Raw genomic sequence first — 24,803 nt, 5'->3', positions numbered from 1 at the left:
AACAGTTTTCCATTCAAGTGTCCATCAGTGAACAGGTGAACACCTTAACAATGGTGGAACTGTAATGAATGGACATTCGGTGTTGGATGAAGATAGATTTCCTTTGGAGTCTGGTTCCTCTCAAGGTTTCTTCATTACATCTAAGGGTTTTGATGCTCACTATTGTTGCTACTGGTTTGCTCAATAGTCATAAACTCAGGGAATCTATTTAATTCAGCGTCTTTGGAACGATGCGATTTCCTGGAAATACTATACAATCAAATCGAATTTAGAATATGGAAAATAAATAAACAATAAATTCTGTTGTCGTGATCCGACACTCAAATCAAATCTCTCTTACTGCTGATCTAAAAAAGAACATCCACTAGATTAAGACTCGGCGCTTTCCCACTGTAAAATTACAGGAAGTTGAAGCTGTACTTAAGATTGTGATTTCAGCCATGATGTTTATTTATTTATTCAGTTAAACACACTTAATTCATGCAGTCACGTGGTTCTACACTGCCTCCGCTGTTCATGTCGGTATTGCGCCACGTAGATATCGCGTTATTTTTCTGAACCATCGCGGACAGCATTTCATGTTCACACAGTATTTTTTTTATTTTATTTTAACATGACATGGATCAGATAGGTCCAGAAATAAGAAGGGGTCAGGATTAGTGGTATTCCTGGAGAGAGGGATTGAGGAAAGAGAGGGGACGAAAGCAAGCGAGGGTGATGGAGTGACAGAGAAGGGGCAGAGAGTGAGATAGAGGTAAAAGATTGAGATTGACAGAATATGGGAGCGTAAGCTGGAGTGAGAGATAGAAGAGGTGGAGAGAGTGAGTTGGTAGAGTGATATATTGAGAGTAATGTAGAGAGAGAGTAACTGAGAGAGAGAGAGAGAGTAAGTGGGAGATGGATGGAGATTCTCACAGGGCGTGGGTGTGACTGGTTGAGTGAGGACCCAGCAATGGGACAGCAAGGCATAAACAAAGTCCAATAAACAGTCCAGGGTCTGACCACAGGCACACGGGGCAATGCAGGCAGAGACTAAACTAAATCCCCAAAAACAGTCCAAATAATCCAAGAGCCGGCAAACAAAAATAAAGGGCAGAGCAGAAACAGAAACCAGAAAACAGTCCAGAGTCCAAACCGAGCAGAGCAGGAGAGGCGTGAGAGATGGAGAGTGTGAGAGAGTGAGTGAGTGTGTGAGATGGAGAGTGAGTGAGTGTGTGAGATGGAGAGAGTGAATGAGTGTGTGAGATGGAGAGAGTGAATGAGTGTGTGAGATGGAGAGTGAGTGAGTGTGTGAGATGGAGAGAGTGAAAGAGACGGAGAGATGGAGAGAGAGTGAGTGAGTGTGAGTGAGACGGAGAGAGTGTGTGAGAGATGGAGAGAGAGAGTGAGATGGAGATAGTGAGTGAGTGTGAGAGATGGAGAGAGAGTGAGTGTGAGAGATGGAGAGAGAGTGAGTGTGTGTGCGTGCACGTCAGTCAAATATGTTGAATGATACACGTGACATTAAAATGCTCAGCTTCAGTGTAGGTTTCTTTCGTCTGTTCTTCACAGTGAACAGCCACAACCATCTGAAGGACTTCATGCTGGTGGTGTCGATCGTCATCGGGATGGGGGGCTGCTGGTTCGCGTACATCCAGAACCGCTACTCCAGAGACCACATGAAGAAGATGATGAAAGACCTGGAGGGGCTGCAGAGGGCCGAGCAGAGCCTCCATGACCTCCAGCAGAAGTAAGTTGACGTGTAATGAATGTAATAAAGCGTTATAGAAGTCAGTAGTGTTTATTCGGAGTAAATGTCACTGTGTAAGTGAGATGGAAAGATTGAGGTCTAAACCGGAAACTAAAACCAGCGACCTTCTAGTGACTTTCAAAATATCAGTTTGTACCAACTTTTGGTTAAAGGTTTCCTACATCACCCACAATATCATTCATCTTAGATATAGTGGTGCTCTGGGATTCACCCCTCGGTTCACCTTTAGAGCGATGCGGCGGTGCTTTAGTACTTATATCTGTCACTTTACACTCGTCTCAATAGCTTTGTGCTCTTACCTCCATCTCAGATCTCAAACAAGCCAAGAATCAACTGCACTGCATTCTAGAACTTTGAGACCTTAACCCTGAGTCTTTGTGTTGTTGAGGCATTGTGTTTGTGTGTCTTTGTGTCTGAAACTTTGTCTTTAAATACTAGACTTTGAGTGTTTGAGACTTTTTGTCTAAAACTTTTTCTTTGAGACTTTGCGTGTTTAAGTTCTGGACTATAAGACTTTGAATGTTTCAAAATTTGATACTTTGTGTCTGAAAATGTTTGTCTTTAAATCGCAGTCTTTGATACTTCGTGTCTTCCAAGCCTAGACTTGGAGACTTTGTGTCTCATATCAGAATTCAGAGGAAACATTAGATATTGGAGAAAACAGATTATAGGGGGGAAAAATCAGGGAATATTGGATCCTGTAATAAATGGCAGATTTTGGTAAACGAATCTTGTCTTAGTAAACGTATCGAACCTTGAAAAATTCAGTGCAGACTCCAAAATAGTTTTTTTCAGCAGTGCTCTGAAGCGATCTGAAGGTGATCTCATCTTGTACCAATATCTAAAAACGGAGCTTCTCTGCATGGAAGCGTTAAACATGACTGCGATTCCACCCTTGACCGATGATCTTTTTTTTTGCAAATTATTAACAATATAACGATCGTTTTAAAAAAAATTCCGTTCAGCAAACGGAAATCTGGACAGTCATCACGCCTGTGGAGTTCGATCCTTTCCAGGCAGAAAGAAATCTACCGAGGCGGACGCGTCCATACGTGAGGAACTGTGAGTGGAAAAGATCTGATCAGTATAAGCTTTGAGAACAGCTGCTTTGAAATTTCTCATCTATATGTGAATCTACAGATTATTCAATCTAAGACGAATGCATGGTGCTTTTCAGGACGCATGGCAAAGGTCACACCTTTGTGTATTAAAAGGTTTTTGAAATCACAGCTCTGATATTTCCTCCATCCCCCGGTCCTTCTCTCGGATCGGATCGTCTTACACCGGAGCGTCCATGTTGTTCTTTCCGTGTCTCAGAAGCTTCTGGCAGGCTGTACTTTTCCTTTTCCTCTCGGAATAACGACAGCCTCGTCTGGTGCTTGTGTTCAGACAAAACGCAGCAAGGAATCGATTACAGTCAGAAATATGTAAAGTGGGTACGACTTTTCCCGGGAATAGAGTTGACAAATGCGCAGCTCCGCACGCGTTCGTGTTCTGAAGATGCCTGAATTCCAGTTCAACTTGGAAATACGTCACTCCCGATCAAAACGCAGGAAGTCATCGATTTATTTTTCCATCACGAAATTCACTGAGAAGGTTTGAGACTATGAAAAACAACGTTTTGATCCAGGCATTTTCGTGAAGGCAGCAAACGTCGGAATGAACTGATAACTGTTGGGTGTTGAGAAATAATTAATCAGTATCATTTCATTATTACAGTTTTATTATTTTTGGAAAAAAAGTAAATTTGTTACTGCACTTAAGTAGTTTTTCCGTGTGTCTGTACTTTACTAAAATATTTCTATTTAGAGAGACTTTTACTGTAACTTCTACATTTCAAAATCAAATATTTTACTTTTTACTCAACTATATGGAGAACTACATTAGTTTCAGTGTAGACATCTGCGGCGTATTTATGTTCAAAATAAAAATCCTTGTAAAATTCAGTGCTTATATATGGGTGCGTTTAATAGTCCGGAAATTACGGTAAGTACATTTAAAGGCAAAAACTTTTGTTCAAGTGAAGGTTTAAAGGTGACACTGACTTTCACTGGACTCATATTTTACGTATTTTAAGTTTTGTGTACTTTGACCACAACCCAATTGTCCATCAGTGAGTAGTTGATGAGGATGGGCTTTCATTTGTGTCTGGTTCCTCTCAAGGTTTCTACCTCATACATCTCTTCCTTCACCCCTGTCAGCACTGGTTCGCTCATTAGAAAAGAAACTTATGAGGACAAATTTATGAATTAACAATTGGTATTCTTCGGAGTGCCTTTTCTTAGCGTCCACCCCGATTGCACTCGCCGGCCGGCACATCTTTTACATATGGTTTGCATTGTCACGCTGGAACACTACTTGAATTGAAGGGAAAATTTCATTCTACAACGTCCAAAGGAATTTTATACAACTGGGTGCGTCCAACTTTGTGGGAACAGTTTGCACCACATATGGCTTAGAAAGTCATCCAGCACTTTTACTGCATTTGGCAGATGCTCTTGTCCATACTTATTTTTGTCTCATTTATGCAGCTGTGGTGTCAAGGGTCTTTTTCAGGGGCCAGGAGTGGCAGCTTGGTGTGGCTGGGGTTTGAACCTAATGACCTTTGTATTCAATGCCTTAACCACTCAGCTAAAGGTTCATGTCTCAATGAACCAGCATTGCACCTGTACATTCGACTTATTGATAGAGACTTAAAAAGAACTGTTGTGGGTCATACAGGAAAGGGGCATCTGCCAAATGCCATAAATATAAATGTAGATATCACTGTAGACTTTCAAGACCCGGGCCTTTTAAAGCTTATGCTAATGATTAACCAGTTAAGCACAGGTCATAGTTGTAAGTGTAACTCAAACAGGATCATTTCATCCAAACTATTCTTGATATTATTTTGTTTATTCTTCAGCCTACTCACTCGCTAACTTTCTTTTAGCTACATTTTTTTATATGGTCATTAGACCTGTAGGTCTTGGTCTGACAGGCAGACATGCATGCAGTCAGGCAGACACTAGTCGTTCACAGGCGGGCAGGCATGCAGGCAGACAAACAGACACTGGTCGTTCGCAGGCGGGTGGGCAGGCAGGCAGACAGACAGACACTGGTCATTCGCAGGCAGACAGACAGACATGCAGGGAGACAGACAAACAGGCAGGGAGACAGACAGACACTTTGTTTCACCTGAGCGACTTTAACAAATGTCTCCGTTCAAGAAACACACAATATTTTTTTTTTTTATAAATGAATTCCTCACTCCTGTCCTTCATTCATTCATTCCCTTGATATAAGGAATTATCAAGAATTTCTCCTTTTAAGATACATTTTTGAAGCTGTACATGAAGCAGTTCAAAAGCAGACAGTAGCAGCTTGTTGATGGGACTTTGTTCAGAATAAATGGCTGACTTTTTTCATAGGGACAAGAGTGGAATTGGAAACCTTTACACACTTAAACTGTTCAGTGGAGGAATGTTGCTGGAATTTAGTTCTAGAACTGTATCTCGATTCAAGATCACTGTGTTTTTTAGATTATGTCTGTCAGAGTGGACATGCACCTACGATGACAATTTCAGACCCCTCCATGATTTCTAAGTGGGAGAACTTGCAAAATAGCAGGGTGTTCAAATACTTATTTTCCTCACTGTATATAGAAAAAGTAATACAAAACCCCAGGTCCAAGTCACTAGTAATATACTCACAATCAACTCAGACAACTCCTTTTTCAAATGGTCACCGACACATTCCATGACGATGCGTCATGATATCGGTTCATTCTTTTTGAAATTCCCTGTATATCCCTTTTAAAATTGAAATTTTGAAATTCCCTGTATATCCCTTTTAATGGTTTAATGTAATGCACACCTGGGTGACTAGGAAAGGAAAGTAGTTCTCGGACTTCCTTATTCACAGGGTTATAACAATGAGGTAACACACAGGCCAAAAATCATTTATCACAATGGCTGAGGCAAAGGAATATAGAAAACCCTGCACCTTTTTATCACCAGCACCGGTACTTAAGCTCAAAGATTTACGACCAACTCCATAAAGACATGAGGAATCCTCTACACCTGAAGAAAAGCTTCTCGTTATACTCTGAGGAATGCAGTTCTTCACGTTTAGCCGTTTCAACGTGCCGTTGTCTGGCTTGTTCAGGTTGATGCTTGTTCAGATCTGCCATATCTGGAGCGGCTATTGGCTGCTGTGAAACTCGTGGCACTTTCTGTTTCAAAGGAAACTGAATCCCAACTTGACTAAGTGATTGTTTTGATGTCTTGCTTACAGTATTTCAAACTTCAGTCCAAAGAAATGTCTTAGTTTTCTCAACCCACATTTGTAGGTACATTCCTTTACTATGGAAGCAATGCACAGAGATGATTAAACACTCAGCTGCTGTCCTTTCGTGTGTGTGTAATTGGATCCTGAGATTCCTGGCCCTGTGTAAGCCCTGTGCCGGCCTCTGTAGGAGGCGTTCTTCAGCACACAGGCGTGTTGTTTCAGTCACGGCTACCTCACGCCCACTCCGGAGGCTGGAATAACAAGGACAGCTGGGAGCCTAGCAACCACACAACGTTCAGTTTAGATATGGAGGGGAAAAAAAATCAGCGACCTTGAGCGAGTAGATTCTTTTCAGCGGTGTTTTTCACACCCGGATTCACAGAGCTTTTAAACGGAGAATATTTGATGTGTGGTCTGACTTCCTGTTACTGTACAGCTGTATTAGAGCTCCAGGATTAAAATAAATGTCTAATACAGTGACAGTGAAAATATATATTCTGTGCTCTGATACACTACCAATCAATTATATTTGGTCTATACAGTGGAACCTCGGAGCTCGCGGCCTCAGCGCTCGCGACCTCGCATGCTCGCGACTTTCATTCCAACCGGCGACTCTCATTCAGTTTGGCTTGTGAGCAACTGCGAGCTGCTCAAAGCGCTAGTTTTAACATTTCTAATCAAGGTTTATCTCATTAAAACACACTTCAGCATACTATATAAAGTGAGTACCCATTACTGTATTTTCTGTACTGTATTGTACTGTATTTTCTGTACTTCTCTACTGCATACTTTACTGTACCTGTACTTTATTTTTTTTAATTAAGCATTGTAATTGCTGTTAATTTACATAAAGTATTGTTAAAATAGTCTAATAATTAAGTGTTATGGAGTGAAATAGTGTTATTTACTCATTTAAATCGATTTCGTATAGTGTTCTTTGGGTTTTTACTGGGTTGGAAGGGGCGTATCAAAAGGTCGCGAAAATTCAGAACTCGCGACCGGTCTTGGTCCCTAACCCTTGCGAGCTCCGAGGTTCCACTGTATAACGATGAATCTGATTGACTTGATTGATTGATTGATCAATTTCAATCCTACCATCTGACATTCCAGGTTTTTGTCCCTGCTCTGCACATGTCCAAACCATCTCAATCTCACCTCTGACTTCCTCCCCAAAATGTCCTGCATGCGCTGTCCTCTAATAAACTCATTTCTAATTGTCATTTCCAAAGAAAACCTCAACATCTGCTCCCTCCAGCTCCACCTCCTGTCGCAGGTCTCACCACAGTCCTATAAACTTTCCCTTTCACTCTCACAGATACTCTTCTATCACAAATCACTCCTGCTATCACTCTTCTCCACCCACTCCACCCTGCCTGCACTCTTTTCTTCTCTAACACACTCTCCATTACTTTGCACTGTTGTCCCCAGGTACCTGAACTCCTCCACCTTCTCCACCTTTTCTTCCTGCAACCGCACCCCTCCACTGCCCTCCCTCTCATTCACACACATGTACTCTGTCTTACTCCTACTGACTTTCATTCCTCTTCTCTCCAGCGCGTACCTCCACCTCTCCAGGCTCTTCTCCACCTGCTCCCTACTCTCACCACAAATCACAATATTATCCGCAAACATTAGTCCAGGAAAACTCCTGTCTGACCTCGTCTGTCAACTTGTCCATCACCACTGCAAACAGGAAAGGGCTCAGAGCCGATCCTTGATGCAGTTCAACCTCCACCTTAAACCAGTCTGTCGTTCCTACTGCACACTTCACTGCTGTCACGCAGTCCTCATACATGTCCTGCACCACCCTCACATACTTCTCTGACACACCTGACTTCCTCATACAATACCACAACTCCTCTCTCTCCACCCTGTCATATACTTTCTCTAAATCTACAAACACACAATGCAACTTCTTCTGAACTTCTCCATCAACATTCTCAAAGCAAATAAGGCATCTGTAGTGCTCTTCCTCGGCATGAAACCATACTGTTGCTCACAGATGGTCACTTTTTCTCTCAGCCTGGCTTCCACTACTCTTTCCCATAACTTCATGGTGTAACTGATCAACTTAATTCCCCTGTAGTTACTGCAAGTCTGCACATCTCCCTTATTCTTATTCCAGTAAGCCCTTCTCCATTCTTCAGGCATCCTCTCACCTTCCAGAATCTGGTTAAAGAAACAGACCAATTGATAATATAGTCTAAGGTACATAGGCCAGCATTATTGATTCTGAAGGCCCTGGGCAGATTAGATAGCAGCACATAGACGCTGGAATCTGATTGGACAAAAAAAATCTAACATACACGTACTGGAAGCAGTGCAGCCAAGAGAAACACTACGAAATAAAGAGAATAAACTGTTGGAAATAAATTAATACAATTTCATGAAACAAATATTAAGATTGAGGTTGTAAATATAGGTCAGTGCTTTTAATAGTGTTGAAGCCCTGACACCTCTGAGATATATATTTATATGTTTGAACATATATTATCGTTGTCGCAAAATGTTTACATGCCGTTTGTTGCTGATCTTTCAGGACTTGCTCTTTTTGCACAATATTCTGTCCAAATCCTTTGGTCACTGTTCGGTTTATTTTGATTGCTGCTATATTGTAGAATTGCACAATTCTGTTTACATTTTTCTGCTACTGTGCACCGTATTCTGTCACGACAGGTTTTACTGGCAGAGCTATTGCTGTTTTTATTTTTATATTTTGTGTATTGTCCTGCACTGTCCTGTGTTGTCTTGCACTGTCTTGTGTTGTCTTTTGCACTGTTTGCACCAGTTGCACACATGCACTTTATGTGGCGAGGATCTTAGTTCCTGGCCCTGTGTTCTTCTGTTCTGTGACTGTTTTATGTTGTTTTATGTAGCACCTGGGTTCAGGAGGAACGTTGTTTCATTTCACTGTGTACTGCATCAGCTATATATGGTTGAAATGACAATAAAAGCTTCTTGACTTGACTTGATATAGCGATTGGTGTTAATCTAATAGTGTACCGTTAATCTCGAATAACGAACTCCGTTTCGATGCTCAGGCTGCGAATCGCCCAGGAGGAGCACCGCACCGTGGAGGTGGAGAAGGTCAACCTGGAGCAGAAACTCCGGGACGAGATCAACTCCGCCAAGCAGGAAGCTCAGCGTCTACGCGAGCTGCGCGAGGGAACGGTGAACGAGCTCAGCCGCCAGAAATACGCAGAGGAAGAGCTGGAACAGGTACGCGTGGCAAAATTAATGGCTCCCCCCTGAAAGAAACCGATTTTTCTTTCTGCACATACAAACATCTCTTTAGTTCTCACCACAGATGGTAAGGAATCCAGTTAACCAACCAAAAAAAATCAAATTTCCCCCCTTTTTAAAAGAGTAGGAGTCAAATTTGTAAGTCAAGCCTTCGCTCTAACCACATGAGATTTTTTCTGTATTGATAACTGTGCTCTAAATTGATAGATGGATAGATGGGTGGATGGATGGGTGGATAGACAAATTGGCAAATGGAAATGTAGATGGGTGGATCAATAGATGGATAGACTGAAAGTTGTACAGATCGACTGAAAGATAAGTGAATTGATGGATAGATAAATAGATAGAAAGAGAGATATAGAGAGACACATGATAATAGATTGATATTAATCCACCCATCCATCCATATAAGAGAATACAAATGGAAGGGGAAAAGGATAAGATTCAGGGGATGCACACTTCAGTCTCCTCAGGAAGTATAGACCCTTAACAGAATTGAAGTGTTCTGGTAGCAGGATGGGATTCTCTGGGAGGTGGAACTTAAAGCTGGAGATTTCAGTCTCGTTAATGTAGAGGAAGAATGATCTACTGGTTCTCTGATTTCTGGAAGTCCACTATGAGCTCTTTGGTCTCCTCTGCAGTGAGGCTGAAGATGTTGCTGAAACCAATTTCAGGTTGTTGCTGAAATCTTTGGATCTCCACACTGAGTGTGTCTGTGTGTGAGGGAGAGAATGAGTTCTTTAATAACGTTTGATTTCACTGCGTTGTGTTAATGCAGTCTCTCTCTCTCTCTCTCTCTCTCTCTCTCTCTCACAAAATAAATAAATAAATCCCTATTAAAATCACACTGTAAATATAATCCCACTTTAAGCTGTTTAGGGTGTTAGCAATTTATTTATCATAAGTTTTAACAAATAAAAAAACATTAGTTTACAAAGTCTTGAAACAAATACTCTTAATTTATCATCACATCAGCTGCTTTCTTTCATAATACAAATACATTTCAATAGAAAGATGAACCGACTGGAAAAACAGAATAGAAAAAATGAACGAATGGCTAGAATGCTTTAGGTAACTGACAGGGAAAAGAAATGATGGACAGAATATATAGGCAGAATGGATGGATAGACTGACACACACACAATGGATAGACGGATGGAATAATCGGACAGACACACAGGGAATGAACAGACAGAGAGAATAAACCTGCAGAATGGACAGACAGACGAAGAAAGAGTGAACATCTGCATTGCTTTTAGAAACCCAAGCACAGTGAGAAAATTCTATGAATTCTTTTCCACTCGCTCTATTTAGACATTTTATCTGTATTTGCAGGGACAGGAAATGAGTGCGCTCCTTCGGCACACCCCTTCCCTGACTTCCTGTAATGAAGCAGGAAACCGATTACATGCACGATTACAGATGGTCTAAGAGGATACCATGTGGCGTGGTGGTGTATCAGCTTTACCACTCAGCAATGTTAATGTACCGCAGTGCCTCATTAGAGTCACGTTACGAGTCTGGAAACAAACGAGTCACCCTGTTTCTCTTTCCGGTTCTCTACTCAGACCACTTTCATCACTCGCTTTCTATCTTCACTTCCACTTTCATCGATGAAGTATATTCAGTATTTATATCCATGTGTCTGATTCATCTTAGTGTACATTAAAAAGTCAGTAAGAAGTTTATTAATTTTGATGTACTGATTATAAACAAAAAGGCCAGTAGGTGGCAGTGTCATTGCGCCAAACTAGGGTCCCGCAGGCCAAACATGGGCGTTGGTGTCTTATGATCAGTGGTGGATAAAGTACACAAACTACACACATCAGCATAACATTATGACCACCTGCCCTTTTGCTCCTAAAACAGTCGTGACCCATTGATCATCAACAGCATGAACTTCTTCAGCAGTCTGTTGGACCACATGCCCCATTCTTCGCTCCCCACGTGCATCAAATTCACCACTGTTCCTTACTTGGAGCACTTTTGATATATTCTGACCTCTGCAGACCAGGAACATCCCACAAGAGCTGCCGTTTTGGAGACGCTCTGACCCAGACGTCTAGACGTCACAATTTGTCAAACTCGCTCAAATCCTTACGTTCGCCCATTTTCTCTGCTTCTAACATCAACTTTGAGGACAAAATGTTCACCTGCTGCCTAATAAATAAAACCTTCTTTTCAACTACTTAAAGAAATCATGTGAATAAGGCCACGTGTGATGCTGAACTGTATGTTAGTGATCAGTAGATACACCAAGCAGCAATGAGAACGAGTTTAAAACAGCGTGCGCTCGACCCTGATCGGTGGTTTGTTACGTTTTACCATAAAAAGGAACGACTGATTTACAAAAGGTAGTTGAGAAAAAAGAGATTTGTTCGAGTCTTTCGAAATGGAAATACTTCAGTAAAGTACAGATGCATAGGGCCCCCCGAGCATGGCCCCTTAACCCTCTATCCTACAGGGGGCGCTGTAACATGGCTGACTCTGAGCTCTGACTTCAGCTTCCGAACATCACTGGGATACACGATGAAAGTTCACTGGGTTGTAACGTACATGTGACAAGTATAAAGCGTCTTTCTGTCTCTTTCTTTCGTTCGTTCTTTCTTTCTTTCCTTTTTAGTCTTTATCTTTTCTTTTCTTTTTTTATTAATGCTACCACTGTGCTTAAAGTATAAAGCTTCTTTCTTTTTTGTTCTTTCTACCTTTCTTCTCATTTTAATTCTTTCTTTTCTTTGTTCTTTCCACATTGTTATTCCTTTTTTTATTTTCTTTTCTTTGTTCTTTCCATTTTCTTTTCTTTTCTTTCTTTCTTTTCTCTGTTCTTTCCACATTGCTATCCATTTTTCTTTTCTTTTCTTTTCTTTGTTATTTCCATTTTCTTTTCTTTTCTTTTCTTTACACCTTTCTTTCCATCTTTCTTTCTTTTCTTTTACCTTTCTTTCTTTCCACCTTTCTTTCTTTTCTTTTACCTTTCTTTCTTTCCAACTTTTTCTTATCTTTATTTTCCACCTTTCTTTAAACCTTTCTTTCTTTTCTTTATACCTTTCTTTCTTTCCACCTTTCTTTCTTTCTTTCTTTCTTTCTTTCTTTCTTTCTTTCTTTCTTTCTTTCTTTCTTTCTTTCTTTCTTTCCACCTTTCTTTCTTTTCTTTTCTTTCTTTTAGTTTTATACACTGAGGGATGTGAGGGTGAGGGTTAAGGGTCTTTCTCATGGGTCAGGGCCCCCAGCAGCAGCTTAGTGGTGCTGGGATTTAAAACCATGACCTTCCACCAGCAGTGAGCCGCCGTTACTTCTCCTCCATCGTCCTGAATATCAGTGCAGTATTTAGTTTTGATTATTCACTACTTGATAAGGAATGAAGTCTGAATGTGTGTGTGATGGATTTTGGGAGTTCAATGGACTCAGTTACTGTGGTCACCAGATAAGTGTTGAATTAGTAGTTTTTCCTTGTTTCTCTCTCTCTCTCTCTCTCTCTCTCTCTCTCTCTCTCTCTCTCTCTCTCTCTCTCTCTTTCGATCACGCAACACTGAATAAGCTCAGTTTTTATTTATTATCGCACTTTGTATGCTTTATCTCTTCATTCGGACCTAATGCAGTCGGAAACGCTCGCACTTTCCATACGCCCAACCAAATCTCCATTAGTTGCTGGGAAACAACACATTATAATTCTTAGTGCCTCGTCCTTAACCAGTCCAGGCTTTCTCTCTTTTTTTTCTCTCTCTCGCTCTCGCTCTCCCCCTCTCCACATTTTGCATGTATTAACCCAGCTCTGGCGCCCCCCACAGGTACGTATGGCCCTGAAGAAGGCAGAGAAAGAGCTGGAGTCGCGCAGCAGCTGGTCTCCACCTGACGCTCTGCAGAAATGGCTGCAGCTCACACACGAGGTGGAGGTGCAGTACTACAACATCAAGAAGCAGAACGCCGAGAAACAGCTGCTGATCGCCAAAGAGGGGGTGAGTGTTACACCGTCTTTCCCTTTTCATGGCCAGAGTCCAAAGGTTTATGATTCTGAACCATGGAAAAAAAAAAAAGCAAGAGTTTTACCAGATCAAATAATGGAAAAAATGATGTAATACTTTTTTTTTTTTTTATTTAATGAAAAATGAAGAACAATTTTGGATGTGGGTTATATGACACCACACACACACACACACACACACACACACACACACACACACACACACACACACACCAAACAGGACATTGTTGTCATTAGAATTATTGCAAATATAATATGTAAATATTTATTTATTTAGCTTTTTATCTGTTTATCTATTTATTTAAATGAAAGAAATAGGATTAGGTGATGCAGCATCATTTCTTTTTTTTTTTTTTTTAATAATGTATGGTTTAATGGTGATTTGGAGACATGTTTTGTCGTCTGCTTGTCGTCTGCTTGCCGTCTGCTTGCCGTCTGCTTGCCGTCTGCTTGCCGTCTGCTTGCCGTCTGCTTATCGTCTGCTTATCGTCTGCTTGTCTATAATCTGAGTGTAAATGTCTCGTTCCCAGGCAGAGAAAATAAAGAAGAAGCGGAACACACTGTTCGGGACGTTTCACGTGGCACACAGCTCCTCACTCGATGATGTGGATCACAAAATCCTGGCAGCGAAGTGAGTCAGCGTTCATGTTTACACCATGTTCACCTCTTTATCTCTGAACCTGACTGTAGGACATCCCTCGCTCCTGTCTTTCAGCCAGTGACTGTTAGTTTACTTACATTAATGTTAAATGACTGGAGTCTGGTCTTCACGGAGTTATATACAGTATCGATACGCTCACTCGCTCGCTCATTCACTCCTCACTCATTCACTCGCTCGCTCATTCACTCGCTCAATTGTTCGCTTGTTCATTCATTCACTCGCTCACTTACTCACTCATTCACTTGCTCACTTACCCGCTCATTGACTCACTCATTCACTCACTCATTCACTCGCTTATTCACCCGTTTATTCACTCACTCACTTGCTCAATAACTCTTCCATTAATTCACTCATTCACTCACTCTCTCGCACTCATTTACTCTGATTAATTTACTCATTCACCCACTCACTCACTCTCTCACTCACTCATTTAGTTCACCATTTCATTCACTTACTCGTTCATTCACTAATTAATTTACTCATTCACCCACTCATTCACTCACCCTTCCACTCACTCATTCACTCACTCACTCACTTACTATCTCGCTCACTCATTCACACTCATTACTTCTCACTTATTTACTCTCTCGTTACTCACTTATTCACTCACACACACTTTGCCTCTCTCTCATTTTTACTCGCTTTCTTTTCATTATCTCTCTTTTACTCTTTCTTCTCTTTTCCTGTCTTGCCCCCCCTCTCTCTTTCTCACTCTCTCCCTCTCTCAGGCAGGCTCTGGCGGAGGTAACAGCTGCCCTGCGGGAGCGACTGCACCGGTGGCAGCAGATCGAGATGCTGACTGGTTTTACAGTAGTGAATAATCCTGGTCTGCCCTCACTGGCCTCCGCCCTCAACCTCGACCCCAGCTTCGTGGGCGGACGCGCCACATCTCAACCCTTCATCATGTCCGAAGACATGGACGACATGGACGAGGACATCGTGGCGCCCGGTTCTTTGCAATGTAAGGACTTGCCGGACTCGAACGGGTCCAAGGCCCGGCCCAGTAAGGGTTCGCAGAGGCAGAATAAAGGGCTGCTGCTGAAATCGAAAAAACCCTCCTCCTGACCAGAGAGAGGTTCCATTCACGTGTCAGAATACCGGTCATGCTTTTGAAAAGATGCAGAGACGTGGGCTTGTAACGTGAACCATAACTCTTACTGTCTGTGAGCACAAAGCTGGGTTTGCTTTCTGTCTGTTGGATTGGGCTTGTTGGACTTCGTGCTGTGCAGGATCTTCTTTACAATGTTTTTGTCACTTTTTTGGGGAAAATTTTCCAGAATACATGAATGATAGCACCGAATCGTTGTACTTTTTTTGTCTGCAGTATTATATTCATCTGAGGCTTGATAGTCTCATCGTATCTTCTCAAGGGACAATACTATAGAAATAAAACTTGGATAGGAGATAGTAGTCAATGTGCAGCTTATATAGCAGTAAAGACGGTGAAAACAGCTGTACGTCATTTAACCATGTCCTATTCATCATGTTCATGTTTTTGTCTGCTTGACCGGACCATACAAATTTGTGTATCTTGTATTAGAGCATTTAAAATGTGGTGCTGTGAGTTCAATTCTCTCATACTGACCACTGGATGTTCAACATGGCACCTCATGGAAAAGACTCTCTGAGGATTTGAGAATTAGAATTGTCCACAAAGATGGCCTGTTCCTATTTAGTCCCAATTTGCTGTTACAGTCACCTCTATTTTTTATATCCAGATGTTCCACCAGATTTTGTAGAGATTTTGTGGATTAATTCAGTCACAAACGTGTTAGAAGGCAGGTACTGATGTAGGTGAGGTGAGGAGGCCTGGGGTGCGTTCACGTTCATCCCAAACGTTTTCAATAGACTTTAAGAGATCTATAGCAGGAGATCTTCCACTCCATCTCACGGAAAGCATCTGATCATGGAGCTGGTTTGAATGTATCGGCATCTAAAGACATTCTATACGATTGTGTGCCTCCAACTTTGTGGTAACAGTTTGAACCGCATATGGCCACAATATTGTTATAACTCGAGAGGTATTAACACTTAATAGCGTGTTCTGAGCCTGACTGGGATCAGAGCCATTGCGTAAGCAGACTGGTTGTTATTTATTGTATTTTATTTGTCAAACCTCTACCTTAGAACAGCCGTTCCCTTTCTATACTCGAGTCGCCTGACCCTTCCAGATGCCAACCGGTTGTCAGACCCATCAGTGAGTGAGCTCATTAGTCTTTCATGCTGGCTCTCATCTCTTGCCCACCTGCCCCACTGAAGCCTACACCTTTTACCCACCAACACTTCAGTTTACCCTCTGATCTCTTTCTGCCTCTGTCATGTTATAACATAGCAGTGTTTAACTTTTGCACAGTATGGCATGTGCTTCACATAAACCGGTGTTGTGTATAATTGTGTGTGCATATATATATATATATATATATATATATATATATATATATATATATATATATATATACACACACACACACACACACACACACACACACACACACACACACACACACACACACACACACACACACACACACACACACGCACACACAGGGTCGTGCAGGGCAATAGGACATTTTGGAACGAGGAGTTGGTGACCCGACGATTGTTTGGAACCAGTGCGAGCTCGTTTTGAACCCCTTACCTTAAGTTATAATGGAGCAGTGAAGTGGTGCGATGTAAAGCCTTTTATGAAAATTATGTAAATGCACTTCACAAAGGAATTTCCGTGTCAGGACTTCATGATCATGTCTCTTCTGCTCATGCAGTCATTTGTGGAACATAGCGGTAAGGAGGCTCCTCACGATTTCAGCTCGAGCAGCCTCGATATTCCACAGTGTGTGTGGGCCGTTCACTATTATAAAAATAGTGCGCACCAGTCCACTGCTCCATTAAAACGAATGGCAAGGGATTGAAAAAGAGCGTGCACTGGTTTCAAACAATTGACATTTGATAGTCGCCAACTCCTATATTAGGGACGTAACGGTACACAAAATTCACGGTTCGGTGCGTACCTCGGTTTTTAAGTCGCGGTTCGGTTCAATTTCAGCACAGTTATGGGGAAGAAATGCAAAAATAAAATTGCTTGTCGTTTTTTATTAACGCAAATTATGATTAACATTTGTGATCAACATTTGAACAGTTTGCATTTTTAAAACAATTTTAAATAAAATGCCTCCCTGGTTAAATAATATATAAAATAATATTTTTAATCATTTTTTTTTTAATAAAATAAAACGAAATAAATCAAATAAATGCTTTACACGTTTTTATTATTATTTAAATTGAGTCATCATTTAAATTGGCACAAATTGTATTGATTTAATACAATTAAATAAATGAAATAAACTAAATTGTTATTTAGACCCTTTTTGTTTAATACAGATGTGTATGTAAGTGTGTGTTTTAGGTTTATTTAATTTTCTAAAGATATGAATGTAACTGTTCTACTTATTTTAGCATAGTTTTAACAAATGTCTTCTTTTCTTCCATCCATCATTCATCCACTCCCTCGTTTTGCGGATTTGTCACGATTTTCTCCTTTTAAGAGAAATTCTTGAAGCTGTACATAAAACGCTAAAGAATCCATAGCGTTAGCCGCTAGCCACTTCTTGCTTAGGGCTATGGATTCTTTAGCGTTTTCATGCACGCACAAAACAAATCGTATTTCCAGTACGGAGTGAGCCGCCACAGTGACACTGCGATAACTTTAGTTTCTTTTATACCCCTGGAATAGTTGTGTATGTTCTCAAGTTTAATAATAATTTTTTTTTAAATGCACTCAAAGTGCGAGGCGGAGTCTAAACAAACTGCTCAAAAAGAGGATGTAACAGCTGTAACTTTGCTGTGATGTCATAATCAAGAGGAGGAGTCAGCTCCATTAATGGGCGTCAGTGCTCAAAATAAAAGGACAAAAAAGTATGCGTGGTTCTGTACAAACCATTTGGACTTGCCATTAAATTACAGAGAAAAACTTTAGGGTCATAACAGTGACTTGATCAAATTTATAATATGGAATATAAGGTTACCTTTTAAAAATCAGTAATTAGGAACAGCTGCAATTTTCTAAATAATTTAATGTGAATTAAATTACAGTTATTTAATTACTGAAGGATTGCTACTTGCCACTCCATCTCCTACTTGCACCCTTTACCTTGTTTTTGATTGCACTTAAATTGCATTCCTGCTAAGCCATGCCCCCCAACAACTGTTTTTCTTTTTTTTTTTCTTCCCCCCCCCCTGTACTCTATGTAACACGTCTTGTTTTGTGTCCACAGCTCCCAGTATGCTATCTCTTCGCCAGAGGCACATTGACCCCCAGCTGGCCATGGGCTCTCAGAGGTTGGTAGAGAGCAGCCACTCGTTCGGAGGGCATCAGGGGGAGGGCATTTCATACCCGCCGTCCCGGCCCAGGCCCAACCTGCACCAGTCTCATGGCCAGATTGACAAGCTGGGCTTCGCTGCCTCTCACCCGTCCATTTTCTCCTGCTCCTCCTCTCCTCCTTATTCATCCTCCTCATCCTGCTCATCCTCCTCAGTCTCGTCTTCTGCTCCCCATTCCTTCTTCTATCACTCGTCCACCTTTCAGCCAATGGACCCCATCCCTGACTCGCCCCCGCGCCGCAGTCGAAGCCACGGGTATTCGCATGCTTGCGCTCGTGCACCTCGCACGTGGAGTGAAAGTGCGGTTTGCGGCTCATGAAGCTCCTTACTGTTTCAGTTGTCTTGTCTTCCAGTCTTTCCAGCGAGCCTCACGCATGTGTGTTAATCTTCCATAACGGCATCACTCTTTACTAGCATGTGCCACGCTCTCTCTCTCTCTCTCTCACACTGTGTCTTGCTTTCTGCTTGTTTTAAGACCTTGCCAGAGATGCCAAAATGTACAGATTAGCCTTGGCATTTATGATAGCTGATTTGTCACAATGGCGACAAGGGGGAATAGCACAATTTTTACTTGACGCAGGACATGAAGGAAAAACTCGCTTTCAGTTTTTCGAGCCAAATTTATGCAGGTGATCGACTATCAAATTCACCGGCCTTTTTAATTAAGAGGGCGGGCCTGTGAGCTCTAATGGGAAAAGGGCGCACAAAGGTGCAAAATTTGTAATTGATGTCACAATTATAGGAGGTTTTTGGAGTGGAATTGTTTTCTGTCTCTGCAGATGTTGGCATCTCTGCTTGCCCGCCTTCCTCGTTTTTTTCACCTTAAAATGACTCTTTGTTTCGGTCTTGAAACCAATTGGAATAAGACGTGAATGTAAAACTAACGGACTAATCGATTCCCAGTGGTCTCACCGCACTAACCTGTCTCTGTCCTCAGGGATTTGAATAGGTCCGACTCGGACTCCTCCCTGTCCGTGTCTCAGACCAGCGAGCAGCTGCGCCTGTCTCTGAGCTCCAGGAATCCTCCTATGAAGCCTACGTCTCTCTATCACGGTTCCCACTCACGTTCCGAGGATTCCGCTCCGTTCCACTCGCCCAACGGAGGAAACAGAGTCCCAGACTCCTTCGGCTCTCCGGACGGCACCCTGGACAGCCCCATCCTGATGAAAAAGATCTACGGCATGGGCAAGTCGGCCAGCATGAGCGAGATCCACGGCTCCGTGTCAGATTCATCACGCTCTTTGAGCCAGAACTCGACTGAGCCGGACACGCCATCTCCCATAGGGCTTCATGGGACAGCATCGCTGAAGGGCGTGAGCCGCATCCCTCAGGTCTCGGCGAAGAAAAGTCCGTTGGAGGAGGACAGTGCCTCCATGAGTGAAGACACTGACTCCACCAGCCGCAAGAAACACACCCCGTTCAAGATCTTCAAGAAGCAGAAGAAGTAAGGAGGGTTTAGTTACTGTTCCAAATAAAATAATTTAATTACAAAAAAAAAGAAAAATTATAATTCATCTGTACTCCATTATCAAGATGGACGTCCTGAAATATTTACATAACGGCACACAAATGCCTCAGCGAGGATTTTGGAGGTACGTCTCATCTGGGACTCGAGGAGAAGCCGTCCTCCATGTTGGTTTTCTTCCTCTTTTTCTCAGTCTTGTTCAGTTTCTCTTCAGAGGGATTGAACTCCGGGATGTCGGCAGAAAGTGGGAATGTAAAGTTATTTATTCTAAAGAATTCAGTGCCACATCGTTTCTCTACGTGGACTCTCTACGTTATTTTTTTTTGTGTTGTTGTTGTTCGTTTTTGTTCCCTCCTGATCGTCCCAGCTTGCATGTTCTTGGCTGAAATTTTTCGAATGCTCTTAAATGTTTGCTCAGTTCTCGTTTACTGCAGCTTGTAACACCAAAATATCCGGTGTTTATTATCTGTTTCGGAAAACCCACTTTGTGCTTTGTTGGTTTTTTTGTGTCCTGGGACATTTTTATTAGCAGTGTGTGTGAGATCAGTACTAAAAAAAAAACCAGAGGAGCAACAAAAAACAAAAAAAACAAAAAAAATGAAAAGAAACTAATAAGAAAAGGGCTGAATCATGTTCGTGAACTCCTTCAGTCTATTGCACTACTGCTGAATGTCACACAGTTCGTTTTTCAATCATTTTAAAGGTACCTCTAATACAGACGTTTTCAAGTTGTTCTAAAAAAAACAAAAAAACACAAATACAAAATAAGGAACAAGAAAAAAAACTGTAAACGGTCTCGATCATTCCAGTTGGTTTCTTTTTGAGGACCTTTATATTTTTTTTTTTATTTACAGTCTAAAAGGGTTGTTAAAAATCGCATCAATGCCTTGTAGATAAATTCTAAATACACTATATGGATACAACACTTGTCGACACCCGACCATAATGTTATTATGTGCTGCTTTTATTGAACATCCCATTCCACATTATTCCCTTATTCCTGTTATAACTAACCTCCGCTTTTCTGGGAAGATGTTCCTCTAGATTTTGTGGAGATTTGTGCTCATGCAGAGACCAGGGTTGTTCGTAAAGTCAGGTACTGATGCAGGTGAGGAGGTCTTAGGAACAGTCCGAGTTCACGTTCATCGTGTTCAATAGGGTTGAGATCAAAGCTCTATAGCAGAAGATCTTTCATTCCAAACCTATGAAAAGCATATTTTTTGTGCACAGGGGCATTATCAAGCTGGAACAGGTTCGGCTCGCCTAGTTTGGGTGAACCTTTCATGCTCCAGCATCCAATTTGTGTACCTTTTTAAATTTGTTGGAATAGTTTGAGGAAGAAGCACATACGACTGAAAAAGGCTGGTGTCCCAATACTATTGTCCAGTATAGTGTATAGTGAAAGTAATGAATGAGTTTATGAAAGACCCATCTCGTGTATTAAAAAAAAAAAGTCAAAGTGCCAAACCAAAGATGGGACTCAATAGCCAAATGCTATAGTGTGATTATGATGTCTCGAATAGCTCTCGAAGAGAAAACACTCTGTATCAGTTTGGTGTTTATGAGGACCTGTAGCGTCCTCATAAACCTGTACCTGTGACAACTGGAAAAAAAACGAAATAGTGTATACACAAGATTTATAAAATCTCCAGCAGGTGAGAGTTGTGAAGCCGAAGTAACGAGGGATCAGACGTGACCTAAGCGACGATAGGTTGTTATAGCGATGACGAGTTTAAAGCTTCGGTTTTACCTGATGAGTTGTCAGAAAGAAAGGTAGGTACCAGGTCTGATTGCATTGATCTTCCAACCTGTCGCCTGGAATTTAGTTGGTATAATGGGGATGTTGTAGTTCAGTGGGTTACTAATTAGAAGGTCGGGGGTTTGAGCAACAGTGTTGCCACGGTGCCACTTTTGTACTCTTGATCAAGGCCCTGAACGTTCTGTGCTCCAAGGACACTGTATCATTGCTGACCTGAACTTCCTAACATCGCTAGGATATGCTAAGAAAGAATTTCACTGTGCTGTAAAGTACATGTGACCTAATAAAGAGCATCTTTACCATTTAATGGCAAGTGAGCTGTTGCCAAAGCTGTTCACAGAAAGTATGAGCCGTCGTAGTCTTGATATAACAAGGGCCAGGTGCTACAAAGCTGACAAAGCGGAGTCACCAGTCATACCACTGTTGAGGTGAGATGTTCCACTTTTTTATTTTGAGATTCATTCAGCCACAAGGGTGTTAGTTAAGTCAGGTACTGATGTAGGTGAAAAGGTGAGAGGAGGCTGGGGTGCACGTTCATCCCAATACGGTTGGAGCTCTTTAGCAGGAGATCCTTCACTCCAACCCATGAAAAGCATATCTTCATGGAGCTGTCTTTGTGCACAGGGGGCGCTGTCGTGCAGGAACAGGCTTGGGTCTCAGAGTTCTAGTGAAGGGAACATTTTTATTCTCCAGCATCCAGAGACATCGTATACATTTGCATGCCTCCAACTTTGTGGTAAAAATTTTGGAGAAGTGGTGCAGAGTTTATAATTAGAGATTTAGAAGCTGTTATGCAAGGCTTATGTGTAGGTTTATGTGTCCCTGTGAACACCGACATGCTCATTAGGGACAAACGTACACTATCTGTGTAAAGTGCTTTACAAATAAAAATGAATTGAATTGAATTGAACACCATCATTGAGCCAAGAGTTTGTGGTGGTTTGTTTATACGAAATTGACGTTTTAAGAAAAAGAGAAAAATGCCGGCTTTTTTTTTTTTTTTTTTTTTTTTTTAAAGTTAATTTACTGAATGGATTTATTTATAGTTCTCCTTTTCTGTCTCTAGCGTCTCCGGGCTCATCCGCAAGGCAGCTTTAAATGAGGACTAGAAATGATTTTGAGGCTAAATTCGGTTCTCTGCGGGAACACGCAGAACCTCAGCACTTTCTGCGTTCTCCCTGATCTGTTTTACCCACCGCTGTGTTCTTCACATGTTCGACTCCCCCAGAGTTCTGGACTAACCAAAGCAAAGTGCTGCATGAGACACCAGCTCCGCAGACGTGGACTTTCTGTTGGATCGTTTCTTTATTTTTATTTTTTTCTTTATGTGAAAGACTTTCCGGGTCTAGAAATCTACAATGAAACTGTGTTTCCAGTCCAAAACAGGAATGCACTGCTGATCAAATGCATCCATGTATCATCTCCGGCTCTTTGCATGAAGAAATCTTTCTCTTGTTGGTGGCTGTGAGGGTGTAAATGAGTGAATGTGATTGTGTGTGTGTGTGTAAGTATCAGTGAATGTGCGAGAAAATAAGTGTAAATGTGTGAAAGTGTGTGTAAGAGAGTGAGTGAATGAGTGTGTGTGTGTGTGTGTGTGTGTGTGTGATTTCTGTAAACAGCATTGATGCATGTTCTGTATCTGCTGCAGTTCCGGTTCAGAGACCTGAGGAGCATTTCAGACTCCTGGTTCCACCTCCGGTGTATTGAATTTTTTTTTTCCTATTTTTAAAAGTTTCTCTTTGAGCTTCTATTTATGATTCTAAAAATTTGTACAGAAAGCGAAAAGGGGGAATTTTGCATCACCTGTGGTGTTGAGGACTGTAGTCTAGGTCTTGGGGAATTTTATGGCACTCATGCATGAAAGCAATAAATGGTTTAAAAAATGTTGCTTTGCTTGCTTCCTTTGTTGAACATGCATATATATTATATATATATATATATATATATATATATATATATATATATATATATATATATATATATATATATATATATATATAATATAATATGAGGTAGGTGTCGAGTTTGGATTTATGCTGCTGTCACTATTCTTGATGATGTCTCGTGAATGTTGCGTAAAATCCAACACATTTTGGATAATGAAACCAGGATGTTTTGTCGAAGAACAAAAGATGGATCAAATCTACTGCAAACCGTCGAATGGAAAACAGTGAACGCCATCTGTAGCTACAGATTTCTTCATTTCCGAACAACACTGTGTAACATAACCAGCTGTTCTCCAATTTCTGTGATTACATAATAAACTCTTACTATATGAGCAAAAGTATTGGGACACCTGACTTTCCCAGCCGTATATGCTTCTCAAACTGTTACCACAAAGTCCGAGACACAGTTGTTTAGGACGTCTTTGGATTCAGTAGCATGACATATTTCTCACTTGAACTACGAAAGCCAAACCTGTTCTAAACCTGACATGACCATGCCCTTGTGCATAAAGCCAGCTCCATGAAGATCTGCTTTACATGAGTTGGAATGGAAGAACTTAAGTAACCTTCACTAGTGCACTGACCTTAACCCTTTAGAACAGGATTAATGTGAACGCTGACTGCACCCCAGGCCTCCTCATCTCACCTACATCAGTACCTGAGTTTACCCTTGGGGATGAATGATATCACGCACATCTCCAAAAAATCTAGTGCAAAATCATCTAAAAAAAAGTGGGGACTATTTGAATAAGAAATGTGGACTAGCTGTGGAATGGGATTTTCAAAATTGCAGGTTCACCACTGTTTCTTCCTTGGAGCACTTTTGATAGATTCTGACCACTGCAGACCAGGAACATCCCACAAGAGCTGCAGTTTTGGAGACGCTCTGAACCAGACGTCTAGACATCACAATTTGTCAAACTCACTTAAATCCTTACGCGCGCCCATTTTTCCTGCCTCTAACATCAACTTTGAGGACAAAATGTTCACCTGCTGCCTAATAAATAAATCCACCCACTAACAGGTGCCATGATGAAGAGATGAGTGTTATTCACTCACCGGTTATTATGTTATAATGTCAATGTTATGCCTGATTGGAGTATTACATTATGAGCTGTTAACTATTATACAATAATGCAGTTTTCAATAAAATAATTCTCCATGTTCAGAGGAAGTAACTGGTAAACAAATACACCGACTTAAAACAAATAGACCTTTGCATATTTGCGCAGGAGCAGTGGGAGGTGGCGGGGCAGTGTGTGCTCACTGGTGCCCCCACCTGGTTGCGTTCTAGTTGACCACCTAGTTTACCTATGCTTAGAAACTTTCCATCTTTTTATCACCGGACAAT

General features: G+C 41.4%; 1 protein-coding gene across 6 annotated transcripts in view; it reads left to right on the top strand.

The window, feature by feature from the left end:
- Positions 1–23,392, top strand: part of stim1a (stromal interaction molecule 1a) — a 44,466-nt gene extending 21,074 nt beyond the window's left edge. The window contains exons 7-14 of one of the 6 annotated variants that reach the window (XM_046862289.1): positions 1,552–1,729; positions 9,061–9,238; positions 13,051–13,218; positions 13,775–13,875; positions 14,634–14,866; positions 18,177–18,240; positions 19,220–19,726; positions 22,573–23,392. In XM_046862289.1, the coding sequence (XP_046718245.1) occupies positions 1,552–1,729; positions 9,061–9,238; positions 13,051–13,218; positions 13,775–13,875; positions 14,634–14,866; positions 18,177–18,240; positions 19,220–19,726; positions 22,573–22,615 (1,472 nt within the window). In that variant the 3' untranslated portion in view covers positions 22,616–23,392. Of the gene's footprint in view, positions 1–1,551; positions 1,730–9,060; positions 9,239–13,050; positions 13,219–13,774; positions 13,876–14,633; positions 14,867–16,032; positions 16,092–18,176; positions 18,538–19,219; positions 22,527–22,572 lie in introns of those variants that run through there. The other 5 variants (XM_046862290.1, XM_046862288.1, XM_046862291.1 and 2 more) reach the window with 5 other exon arrangements.
- Positions 23,393–24,803: the final 1,411 nt, after the last annotated feature.

Source organism: Silurus meridionalis, chromosome 12 (genome assembly GCF_014805685.1).
Source record: "Silurus meridionalis isolate SWU-2019-XX chromosome 12, ASM1480568v1, whole genome shotgun sequence".
NCBI classification, from domain to species: domain Eukaryota; kingdom Metazoa; phylum Chordata; class Actinopteri; order Siluriformes; family Siluridae; genus Silurus; species Silurus meridionalis.
This window is presented reverse-complemented; position numbering and strand designations above follow the sequence as displayed.